Here is a 12,658-nt window from a genome sequence, read left to right on the forward strand (position 1 = left end):
CTACCCTTAAAAAAATTAGAAACACCAAAAAAAAAAAAAAAAAAACTTGGTTTTTTAGCTAGGAGAAAAAAAATGAAAAAGTTTAAATAATGTTAAAGAGAAAAGTAAGAAATACTACCAAAAAGATATTTTAAAAGCCCAGTGTGGTGGCTCATGCCCGTAATTCCAGCACTTTGGGAGGCCAAGGTGGGAGGATCACTTGAGTCCAGGAGGCCAAGATCAGCCTGAGCCATACAGTGAGACTCCATGTCTACCAAAAAAAAAAAAAATTAGCCAGGCATGGTAGCACACAACTGTAGTCCCAGCTACCTGGGGGACTGAGGTGGGAGGAATAGCTTGACCCCGAGAGGTAGGGGCTACAGCAAGCCATGATCACGCCACTGCACTCCAGCCTGGGTGACAGAGCAAGACCCCCGTCTCAGAAAAAAAACAAAAAGAAAAAAAAGATAATGAGATAATGCTACATCAGATAGAAATATAACACAAGTGCACGTGTACCTTTCCTCGTATTTCCTCATCCAAATGGACAGAGATTTTCCACTCCAATTAAAATACATTCAAAACAGCCCTAAAAAGAGGCCGGGCGCAGTGGGTCAAGCCTGTAATCCCAGTACTTTGGGGGGCCGACGTGGGCGGATCACCTGAGGTCAGGGGTTTGAGACCAGCCTGGCCAACATGGCAAAACCCTGTCTCTATCAAAAACTACAAAAATTAGCTGTAGTCCCAGCTACTCGGGAGTCTGAGACAGGAGAATCGCTTGAACCGGGCAGGCGGAGGTTGCAGTGAGCCGAGATCACGCCACCGCACTCCAGCCTGGGCAACAGAGCAAGACTCTGTCCACCGCCTGCCCCGCCCCTTCCCCCTCCCCCGAAAAAACAGGCCTAAAAAGAGCAACAAACATAATACAACATCTTATTTTTAAGGCAATGATATTACTGAGAGAGAACTTAGACTTAACTTTAATTCAGCTCAACTCAAACAAAAACATCTTCTGTGTCCTAAGTACTCTAAAGCCTAGAGACACCAAGATGAGGAGTAAATACAGCCCTTGCCTTGGGGAACACACTGTAACTTCTCACTGGGGAAGAAGTAGGCAAACTTTTATTATGATGATGCATAAGGGTTAGAATTGAAGTGTCCACTAAGTGTAGAAAATGCCTGGAAACACAATAAAGGTGGCCAATAATTCTGCCCCAAGGATGAGGGGTAGCATCTGAGCTGGGTCTTATAGAATGAACTAGGTAGGAAAAGGGGTTGACAGTAACAAACATTCCAGGCTAAATAAATTAGTATTTTAATCTTAAATATCATCATTACTTATCCTTCTGATGTCTCTAGAAAAAGGAAAACTCTTGTTTCAGGTTGTTGTTCAATAGCCACGAATGTAAAACCCACGATGCCCACAAGCTTTTTTGAGCTTATAATACTGCCCTTTCAAAAAAGAAAAGACTTAGTCAGCAATCTATTCAGCTAAATAACCAGTAGGAAACAATGAAAGATTTTAAATGCTGTCACTACAAACAGCAGCAAAACTTGCCATAAAAGCAGAGGGGAAAAGTCCAATAAAATAAAGAGAATTTTAAATGATTCCATATATAGAAAAAGATCTGAAAAGCACTTACTCAATTAAAATGCCATTCTTAAATAGCCATTAGTTAGAAAGGATCTTCAGTCCTGGACAGGATAAACTATGGGAAAATCAAGTGCATGGGATTCTTTATTCCCTGGCTATCCTGAACACCTTAAGATCAAAACTGGCTGTTACTTCTGAAACATGGCCTCTTCCTTCCTCTAGACACTTGGTCTACTTGGTCTGTGGCCCGCTATATTCTAAAAAGTATGCTAATCTCAAGTGCAAAGGCTATAGCTACTTTCCTCCCCAAAAAGTTTTAAATTTGCCTTCTGACATGGACTTTGAACAAACAGTAATCCAAACTGCATGGCTTCATTCATCCAAGAATCTAGGCGCAGGTTAGCCTTTATAGTTCAAGAAACTGGGGTGTAGAAAAGTTTGTTGTCAGATGAGTTGGAGACGATCTTAAGTCCCATCCAGCTCTAATAGTCTAAGCTTTTAGAATCCAAGGAGTTGACTCTTTTGACAACCTAGGAATTTTGAAATCTGCTTTACTTCAAGCTGTACTGAAGCCTTACCCAAATTTGAGGGAGTGAAAGGAGGGAAGGGGAGAAAGCCAGGCAAATGGTCAAATCAGAGAAGAGAATGACAGAAGACTGGCCAAAATTAGCCTATCTACAACGACTCTATCCCAAGATCATCAAGAACTTTATCTGGGCCAAGGAGTTTATCCTCCATTCTGAAAAGACGAAATAAAACGTAATAGCAAGAAAATATAGACAGAGCCTGAGAAAAAAAATAAGTTATCCTTCACTGCTCTGGCAAAGCAACTAGTAGGCCTTCCTAAGAAAGCAGTGGGGCCTGCCCAAAAGTGTTCTGGAGGTCACAGAACTGCCCTGTGTCAGTGTCTCAACTCTAGGCTGTGACCCCGAACGACTTACTAATAACCTCTCACTCCTTTCTCCTCACCTGAAAAAGAGGATCCAACACGTGTCCTGTAAGGTTGCTGTGGGGACTGGAAATAATATATTAAAGGGCCTATCCTTAAAAACCATCCTATAAGTGGTACCACGCTGTGATCTGAAAAGCTCATCTGAACCTTTTATCCTTTTCAATTCGTATCATGTAATCCCTTCTGTCTAGACTGCACATAAGAATTACAAGTAAGTCTGAAAAGCTCTGGCTCCTTCCTTAAAGAACTCTATCCTCTCACTTTTCCTAAAGTGGAAGAATCTCTGAGTGATTGAGGAAAGGACTGGAAAGCCAAAAGGGGCAGGTGCCACCCAGCCCCATCTTACAAGAAACTGGACTGTCAGCGCTCTGAGGGCAGGGATTGCTCTGTTTAAACCACGACTGCACACACATTTTCCTAAAGCAAGCTAATTGTAGACTTAAGCCTCTCCGAACAGCTTACATGACACCCAAACATGGACCCACAATACATTTTGTGTCGCACAACATCAAGTCACACAAAAATCTCAAAATTATACATTACAATACAGTTTAATTGTGCTGTGGTATTAAAGTCAAAGACAAAGGCTTTGAACCGAGCGCCTATGAGATAACCACAGTGAAGTCACACCTTTAATAATAAGGGACCAAGAACACACGGGAATGGCAACAGGGAGTGAGTGTCCAGCAGAGCCCTCGACGGAACTGGAGCAACCGCTCCAGATCGGAATTCGAACTCAGAACTTCTGGCGAAAGCCATGTAAGAACCACTCCAAGGAGGAAGAGGCCTTTACGGCCAAGTGCACCTTGCTGGAACTTTCTGCCGGAGGGGACCCCCTCCCCTCGGCCTGGGCCCTAAGCCCGAAGGGCGGCCGCGAGACGCGGTGGGAGGGACGAGGGTCGCCAGCCCCTTCTGCTCCGCACTGGGGTAGGGGCTCGGCGCTGCCCTCGGAGAAAGGCCAGGCTCCTTCCAGTCAGGGAATAATGACAGCTCGCGCGCTCGCAGCCCGCCCCGCCCCGCCTCGCCAGGCCCGCAGGCGGCTCCTCCCGCCCGGCTGAGGGGTCCGACCGCGCCCCCTCCTCTCCCCGCCCTGGCCCGGGGTGCCCCCCTCCCGCACCGCCAGCCTCACCGGGCCGGAGCTGGAGGCCGCCGTCGCGGCGGCTGCACCACAGCGCGCGCTCGCCCTGCTGCAGGATGTAGTGGTCCTTGGCTTGGAAGAGCTCCATGCCGGCCCCGCGCGCCCAGGGAGGCGGCGGCCCGCGGGCGGCGCACGGGGCGTCCTAGTCGGTCGCGGCGGCCAGAGCCCGCGCCTCGGGGAGCGGCCGGGTAGGAACCGCGCCGAGAAGCAGCGGGAGAGGGAACGCCCCGGGGGACCTGACCGGTAGGAGGAGGACGCGCCCCGGAGCGGCGGCGGCGGCGGCGGCGGCCGTAGAGGCCTCTCCCCCCGGCTCCTCCCCTTCCCTGGCTCCGCCCCGGGCCCGGCTCCACCCCCTCCGCTGGCTCCTCTCCCCGAGAGCCCGGCTCCGCCCCTCAGCCTCCTCCTCCTTTCAGCTCCCTCCCGCTTCCTGCCCTTTCCTCCGCCTTCTCCCGGGTGTCTCCTCCCAGCTCCTCGCCGCGGGTCTTTCCTCCTCCCTCTCGTCCTTCCGCCTACCCCTCCCGCTCTTGCCCAGGCCCCTCCCCCGGTGCGCCCGCCTTCCTGTCGTGGTCACCGGTGGCAGCTCGGGAGCTCGACCGAGTCGGGCTGGGCTGACCGCCTCCTTCCGCGCGGCCTTGCGGACAGGCGCCCACCGCTGGGGCCTCCCCTCCGTGCTGGGAGGCGCTCACGCTTCACCAGGCCCTCTAAAGCCAGGCCAAGTCCTGAATCCAGCCCCACACCCGCTCTCCCGGGGCGGTGCGGGGTACGTTCCCCGTGGGCCTGCGCTGCCTGCCCCTACCGAAACCAGGCGAGACCCCGGGGCCTGGCTACAGGGGTTCATCCCCAGCCAGGCCCACAGCCAAGCGGAGGCGTCTTCTGTTTTCGTATTTCCTATTAGAAGTTTGACAACAGGAGGCATTCAATAAATGCACATCAACGAGGGAAAGCATGTAACGATAGAAAACACACAAGCATTAGCAGCACGGGGCTAAAGAGCGAGGAGGAAGGGAGGAATGTACAGGTGCTGCTGTGTCCCGAATTAAGTAAGGCGGATTGGAGAAGACTTCACAAATGGAGCCAGTTAATGAAGCAAGCGGAAGGAATATCGTTTGGCGAGGATAAAATGAATGGAGAACCTCTCGGGGAAGGAGTCTCCCCCAAACATCCTTGAGCTCAGTCTGTCTGAAAAACCATTTGATATCCTGAACAGAATGGGTCTGGGGAATGAGGCCCCCACTTCTGGGGCCAGTTCGAGGACTATCTAGCTGTGTGATCTTGGGGAAGTCTCTTGGTCTCAGATGGTGGTTGAACTAATGACCTTTTATTACACCCCCAGTTCTATAAATCACTGAGTCTTTCTACGCCTAACTCCTTGCCTTCTCTAATGCCTGAATCGGAAATAAGAGAAAAAGACAAGAGAAGTAGGAGATGAGAAAAATAAGGCAATTTTTTTTTTTGAATTTAAGAGCGGAAGTTTATATGCAAAAGAAAAGGGAGAACTTTTTTGCGAGAGAGGAGTGCCCGAATGGGACTTCTCAGAAGGCAGTACTTTTAACCTTCTGCTCAAGTAAAAGTGAGAGGGTACAAAAGCAGGAAGGAGTTCCACATGACTAATTATTCCAGCCCACAGTGTTGAATTTCCATAGCACAGAAAGTCCAATGATAACAAAGCGTCCTGGAATCTTTTCTAAGTACCATGCCTCTGTGCTGTCCAGACACCTCAACATAAAGGTCGAGGGAGGTGGTTACTCTATCAAATCTTTGTGATGTGATTTGGAGAAAGAAGGTAATGAAGCTATAAGAAGCTTTAGTGGAACCATTGGTTTCAGATTGATTGTTGAATTCAGCCATATGTTGACTTAGCAAAAATGAGAATGATAAAATTCTATGAAGACATTGTATCCTGCAAATTATTTCATTATTGTTTTATGAATTACGTTGCCAGATGTGAAGAAAAGAATACTGTTGTAACTGTTTTAAAACAATTAATTAGTTCATTGAAACTTTTCCTGATGTTTTAGATCAGTGGTTCCAACCCTGGCTGCCTATTAGAATCACCTGGGGAATTTTTCAAACCTATCAATGCTTGGACCTTAGACCAATTAAATCAGAATTTAATTGGGGTGGGGCTGTGGCATCAGTTTATTTTTTCTAAGCTCCCCAGATGACTTTAATATGCAGTCAGGCTTGAACACCACTATTTTAAGTGAAATTAATTAGTAAAATCTGCCTGACAGCAGCTTGGAAAAAAACAGCAGTCAGTCATTAACTAATGCCATCATATGGGCTTGGTTACCTGTAAATCCAAAGTTAACAAGCAAAGTCTTTAGGAGAGAGGAAAACATGGAGGGGAGATGCTTCTGTAATCTATCTGACGCCAATGCACACTGCTGTCTCCCTCAGGCTCCAAACGCATGCTGTGGTAGGCACAGCTCTAGCCTGGCTGAGCAGAGTGAAAAGAGCACATGTTTTCTGTCCCTGGTAGATGTCACATCCCCAATCTACTGCCACCGTTGCCTTGCCTTGTTTCTGCTATGAGCTTCCTGAACCTTGGCCGCTGCAGCCTCTCCACTCCCTGGCTGGCCTATCCTCAGCCTGTGGCTAACTTGCCAGCCTCATCACCCTCTTCCAGCTTCCTATTCAAGGTCCTCCTGCCCCAATGCCACCCAAGTTTTAGTGGAAAATTCACGTGATGCTGCTCTCCTTTTTAAACACGGATGACCATCATACATATTATATATCTTCTTTTACATGTATGGCATATGTATGCTAATTTAAGTATAATCACTAAGGAGTTTGGTTCTAACCAGTTCTGTGTGATCTTGGTCAGTTCACTCAATCTCTTTTGGTCTCAGTGTCCTTATTTATGAAAAGAGATGATCATTAAGTGTTCCCTTCCAGTGCTGAAATCAATGTGAGAAAATGCGTCCACGTAGTTAAACCTACACAAATAATGATGGTAAATAAGCCAACTCTGATGATCGATTTAGCCCTTCAATATCTGAGATCTTTGGATTAGATTTTGGTACCCTCTGGTGAGATCTCACTTCAACATCATCTCCTGTCTTCTCTCTACTTGTCCATAGCCTTGTTTGTTGTCTATGATAACTTTCTTCAGTCTTGCCTTTGAGAAATCTCCCAAAAGAAGAGATTTATATTTATATGAATATATTCCCCCCTCCCCCTGCCTGCCTGGAGGCTGCTAATGTTGCAGGTCAGCAGTCCAGGTGGCTTAACTTTTTTTTTTTTTTGAGGTGGAATTTCACTCTTGTTACCCAAGCTGGAGTGCAATGGCGCGATCTCGGCTCACTGCAACCTCCACCTCCCGGGTTCAAGTGATTCTCCTGCCTTAGCCTCCCGAGTAGCTGGGATTACAGGTACAGGCCACCACGCCCAGCTAATTTTTTGTATTTTTAGTAGAAACGGAGTTTTGCCATGTTAGCCAGGCTGGTCTTGAACTCTGACCTTGTGATCCACCTGCCTCGGCCTCCCAAAGTGCCAAGATTGCAGGCATGACAGGTGGCTTAACTTCAGGGTTAAGGGCCCAAAACACTCACAAGCTGTGATGGTGAATTTTATGTGTCAACATGACTAGGCTAAGAGCTGCCCAGAAAGCTGCTAAAACATTATTTCTGGGTATGTGTGTGTGAGGGTGTTTCTGGAAGAGATTAGCGTTTGAATTGGTAGACTAAGTAAAGAAGACGCCCTCACCAATATGGTGGTCATCCAGTCCTTAAGGACAAGAATAGGACAAAAAGGTGGAAGAAGAACAAATGTGTTCCCTGTTGAACTGAGTCATTCATCTCTCCTGCCTGCAAATATCTGAGCAGATATAGTTCTGGGCTCTCAGACCCAGACTGACCTCCCTGGTTCTTAGGCCTTTAGGTTTGGACTGGAACTATACCACAGGCTTTCCTGGTTCTCCAGCTTGCAGAAGGTAGACTGGGACTTCTCAACCTCCATAATCTCATGAGCCAATCCCTCATCATAAATTTTCTTCTATATATGAATATATATTCTATTGTTTCTGTTTCTCTGGAGAAACATGAGGGCAGAATACAATTGACTGCTTTCCCAAAATTTGTATGTTAAAATCCTAACCTGCAAGGTGATAGTATTAGGAGAGAGGCCTTTGGAAAGTAATTAGCTCATTAAAGCACTTACAAGAGACCCCAGCAATTATGAAATTATCACTGAACAAGGCTAATTATCTTTTCTGCAAGGAGAGAGGAGAAATATTGATGCAGAAAAGACATTCTCTCTCTCTCTTGCACACGCACACACACACACACACACAAATAATTATGGCTGGTTTAATAAAAAAAATTTTTGTTTTTTGAGATGGAGTTTCGCTCGTCACCCAGGCTGGAGTGCAATGGTGCCGTCTTGGCTCTTGCAACCTCTGCCTCCTGGGTTCAAGTGATTCTCCTGTCTCAGCCTCCCAAGTAACTGGGATTACAGGCGCCCACCACCATGCCCAGCTAATTTTTGTATTTTTTTTTGTAGAGATGGGGTTTTACCATGTTGGCCAGGCTGGTCTCAAACTTCTGACCTCAGGTGATCCACCCACCTTGGCCTCCCAAACTGCTGGGATTATAGGTGTGAGCTATCGCACCTGGCCCAAATTTTCTTTTCTTTTATTTCCTTTTTTTTTTCTTTCGAGATGGAGTTTTGCTTTTGTTGCCCAGGCTGGAGTACAATGGTGCGATCTTGGCTCACTGCAATCTCCACCTCTGGGGTTCAAGCGATTCTCCTGTCTCAGCCTTCTGAGTATCTGGGATTATAGGCGCCCGCCACTACGCATGGCTAATTTTTAGTATTTTTAGTAGAGATGGGGTTTCACCATGTTGGCCAGGCTGGTCTTGAACTCATGACCTCAGGTGAGCTGCCCGCCTCAGCCTCCCAAAGTGCTGGGATTACAGGCGTGAGCCATCACGCCTGGGCCCCTGTTTTTTTTTTTTTTTTTTTTTTTTTTTTTGAGATTGGGTCTCACTCCTCGCTCTCCTGCCCAGGCTAGAGTGCAGTGGCTCAGTCATAGCTCACAGTAGCCTTGAACTCTTGGGTTCAAGTGATCCTCCCATCTCAGCCTCCTGAGTAGGTCCTTGACAATTTTATCAGGCCATACAATTAAAAAGCCAGTAATTATTAACCCTTCCACCACATGAGGGCATCTCGAGGAAACAGATGTTCATCTAAGAACCAGAGAACAGGCCCTCACCAGACACTGAATCTACCAGTGCCTTGATCTTGAACTTCCCAGCCTTCAGAACTGTTGGGAAAAAAAAAAATTCTGTTGTTTATAAGTCACCCAGTCTATGGTATTTTTTTATTAGCCCAAACAGACTAAAACACAAGCCAAATTTTTACGTTTGGCCAATCAACAGCCAATTTCTCATGGATTTATCAGCCAGCAAACTTATGCTACCTCCTCACATAACTTCACCAAGGATGACTGGAAATTGTACTGTTGGAGCACTTTGACATATATAAAGTTCTTCAGGCTGGGTGAGGTGGCTCACATCTGTACTTCCAGCACTTTGGGAGGCCAAGGCAGGCGGATCACTTGATGCCAGAGTTCAAGACCAGCTTGGCCAACATGGTGAAACCCCGTCTCTACTAAAAATACAAAAATTAGCCAGGCACGGTGGTGGGCGCCTGTAATCCCAGCTACTCGGGAGGCTGAGGCAGGAGAATCGCTTGAACCTGGGAGGCGGAGTTTGCAGTGAGCCAAGGTGGCGCCACTGCACTCCAGCCCGGGTGACACAGCGAGGCTGTCTATAAAATAAAATAAGATAAAATAGTTGTTCAGTTGAGAAGCACCATGGACCAAGAAAAAGGAAAGTCCCTCATGAGGAGACTGTCATGTAGGCCTAAAAGAGGCCCTTTTATTTAATGTAGAAGACCACCTTTTTTTCACTTCTTTACTTTGGGGGTTAATAATTACTGGCTTTTTAATTGTATGGCCTGATAAAATTGTCAAGGACCTACTCAGGAGGCTGAGATGGGAGGATCACTTGAACCCAAGAGTTCAAGGCTACCGTGAGCTATGACTGAGCCACTGCACTCTAGCCTGGGCAGGAGAGCGAGGAGTGAGACCCAGTCTCAAAAAAAAAAAAAAAGGGGGGCCCGGGCGTGATGGCTCACGCCTGTTATCCCAGCGCTTTGGGAGGCTGAGGCGGGCAGCTCACCTGAGGTCATGAGTTCAAGACCAGCCTGGCCAACATGGTGAAACCCCATCTCTACTAAAAATACTAAAAATTAGCCATGCGTAGTGGCGGGCGCCTATAATCCCAGCTACTCAGAAGGCTGAGACAGGAGAATCGCTTGAACCCCAGAGGTGGAGATTGCAGTGAGCCAAGATCGCACCATTGTACTCCAGCCTGGGCAACAAAAGCAAAACTCCATCTCGAAAGAAAAAAAAAAGGAAATAAAAGAAAAGAAAATTTGGGCCAGGTGCGATAGCTCACACCTACAATCCCAGCAGTTTGGGAGGCCAAGGTGGGTGGATCACCTGAGGTCAGAAGTTTGAGACCAGCCTGGCCAACATGGTAAAACCCCATCTCTACAAAAAAAAAATACAAAAATTAGCTGGGCATGGTGGTGGGCACCTGTAATCCCAGTTACTTGGGAGGCTGAGACAGGAGAATCACTTGAACCCAGGAGGCAGAGGTTGCAGAGAGCCGAGACGGCACCATTGCACTCCAGCCTGGGTGACGAGTGAAACTCCATCTCAAAAAACAAAAATTTTTTTTATTAAACCAGCCGTAATTATTTGTGTGTGTGTGTGTGTGTGCGTGTGCAAGAGAGAGAGAGAATGTCTTTTCTGCATCAATATTTCTCTTTTCTCCTTGCAGAGAAGATAATTAGCCTTGTTCAGTGATAATTTCATAGTTGTCTAAAACCAGCTGTCTCTCACTTCCTTTCTGTTATGCATTTACTCTTCAATTAAAAAACAAAACAAAAAAAGATAGCTTTAAAAAATCAGTTTGCTCTAAATAAGCTAATTTGGAAAAAATGTCCAAGATACACTGTTAAATAGAAAAAGTCCGAGTTAGGCTGGGCACGGTGGCTCACACCTGTAATACCAGCACTTTGGGAGGCTGAGGTGGGTGGATCACTTGAGGCCAGGAGTTTGAGACCAGCCTGGCCAACATGGTGAAACCCCGTTTCTACTAAAAATACAAAAATTAGCTGAGCATGGTGGCATGCACCTGTACTCCCAGCTACTCAGGAGGTTGAGGCGGGAGAATCGCTTGAACCTGGGAGGCAGAGGTTGCAGTGAGCTGAGATCGCACCATTGCACTCCAGCCTGGGTGACAGAGTGAGACCCTGTCTCAAAAAAAAAAAAAAAACAAAAGAAAAGAAAAGAAAAAGTCCAAATTGCAGAACGGTATTTTCTAGTATCCCATTTGAGTTTTTAAAATGAGGGAATGGAAGACAGATTATATTTTTATAAGTCCAGAACATTTCTGAAACAAAACACAAAATCTAGTTCCCTTTGAGGTATGGAAATGGGGGTGGTGAGTGGAGGGGCTGTGAAAGGGAATGAGGAATGTAGGAAGGAGGGTGGAGACGTTTTTCACTTTATATTCCTGTGCACTTTTTTATTTTAATTTTTGTGGATATATAGTAGATGTATATATTTATGGGATACATGAGATACCTTGATACAGCTGTACGCTCTTGATTTTTTAAAAAACCATGTGCTTGGCCGGGCGCGGTGGCTCACGCCTGTAATCCCAGCACTTTGGGAGGCCGAGGCGGGCAGATCACCTGAGGTCCGGAGTTCGAGACTAGCCTGACCAACATGGAGAAACCCCGTCTCTACTAAAAATACAAAATTAGCCGGGCATGGTGGCGCATGCCTGTAATCACAGCTACTCAGGAGGTTGAGGCAGGAGAATGGCTTGAACCCGGGAGGCAGAGGTTGCTGTGAGCCGAGATCGCGCCATTGCACTCCAGCCTGGGCAACAAGAGCGAAACTCTGTCTCAAAAAAAAACAAAAACAAAAACAAAAACAAAGCAAAACAAAACAAAAAAACCACGTGCTTTTAATGTTTTAAATCTTAGAAAGCTAATTGTGTGTGTGTGTATATATATATGCACATATATCTATATACACACATATATATATACACACACACACACACAAATCATTCCTCTACCACACATAAAAACATATTTTTAGGCAATGTATTACCTAAGGATCTAAAGTCTTTTGCCTCTGGCCGGGCACAGTGGCTCACGCCTGTAATCCCAGCACTTTGGGAGACCGAGGCGGGTGGATCACCTGAGGTGAGGAGTTTGAGACCAGCCTGGCCAACATGGAGAAACCCCATCTCTACTAAAAATAAAAAAATTTGCTGAGCATGGTGGAGCGCATCTGTAACCCGGCTATTCAGGAGGCTGAGGCAGGAGAATTGCTTGAACCCAGGAGACAGAGGTCGCAGTGAGCCAACATCATGCCATTGCATTCCAGCCTAAGCGACAAGAGAGAAACTGTCTCAAAAAAAAATGCATTGTTACATAATCATGTTAGAGATTTTTCAAATAATGCTTTGCACTGCACAGAAAAACAACAGGGGGATGTTACTCTGGTAGAAGGTTGGTACATCCTAAAAGCTGCCCAGTGGATTTTGAACCTATTGTTACTGCTCCTGGTTAAAGAAAATAATATCCTACAGTGTTTCACCATTTCATAAGAGTTGCACTTAGTGACCAGGAAACATGGGGTTTTGATTTTCCTAATAGTGCTGTTCTTTCCCTTCAATTTTACAGCAATTCTTCAACGAGACTGAGAAGTACAGTGAGGGGATGTGTGTTGCAGGTCGGGTATTTGGACAGCTTCTGACTACAGAAGCAAAGGCGTGGGGGTATAGAGGCGGGGGACAGTGGGGGCGAACGAAGCACGAAATGTGATTTGCAAGTTTCCAAGAAGGTGATTTTAACTATGACAGGTAACCAGAGACCAGCTGCAAAAATGTGGCAAATATATTTT

The 12,658-nt window shown here is 46.6% G+C and overlaps 1 protein-coding gene across 2 annotated transcripts in view; it reads right to left on the reverse strand.

The window, feature by feature from the left end:
* INPP5F (inositol polyphosphate-5-phosphatase F) overlaps positions 1-3,999 on the reverse strand; it is a 102,716-nt gene extending 98,717 nt beyond the window's left edge. The window contains exon 1 of one of the 2 annotated variants that reach the window (XM_055247182.2): positions 3,655-3,999. In XM_055247182.2, coding sequence (XP_055103157.2) covers positions 3,655-3,751 — 97 coding nt within the window. In that variant the 5' untranslated portion in view covers positions 3,752-3,999. The remainder of the gene's footprint in view (positions 1-3,654) is intronic. The other variant, XM_055247191.2, reaches the window with a different exon arrangement.
* Positions 4,000-12,658: the final 8,659 nt, after the last annotated feature.

The sequence above is a fragment of the Symphalangus syndactylus genome, chromosome 2 (assembly GCF_028878055.3).
Source record: "Symphalangus syndactylus isolate Jambi chromosome 2, NHGRI_mSymSyn1-v2.1_pri, whole genome shotgun sequence".
NCBI classification, from domain to species: Eukaryota; Metazoa; Chordata; class Mammalia; order Primates; family Hylobatidae; genus Symphalangus; species Symphalangus syndactylus.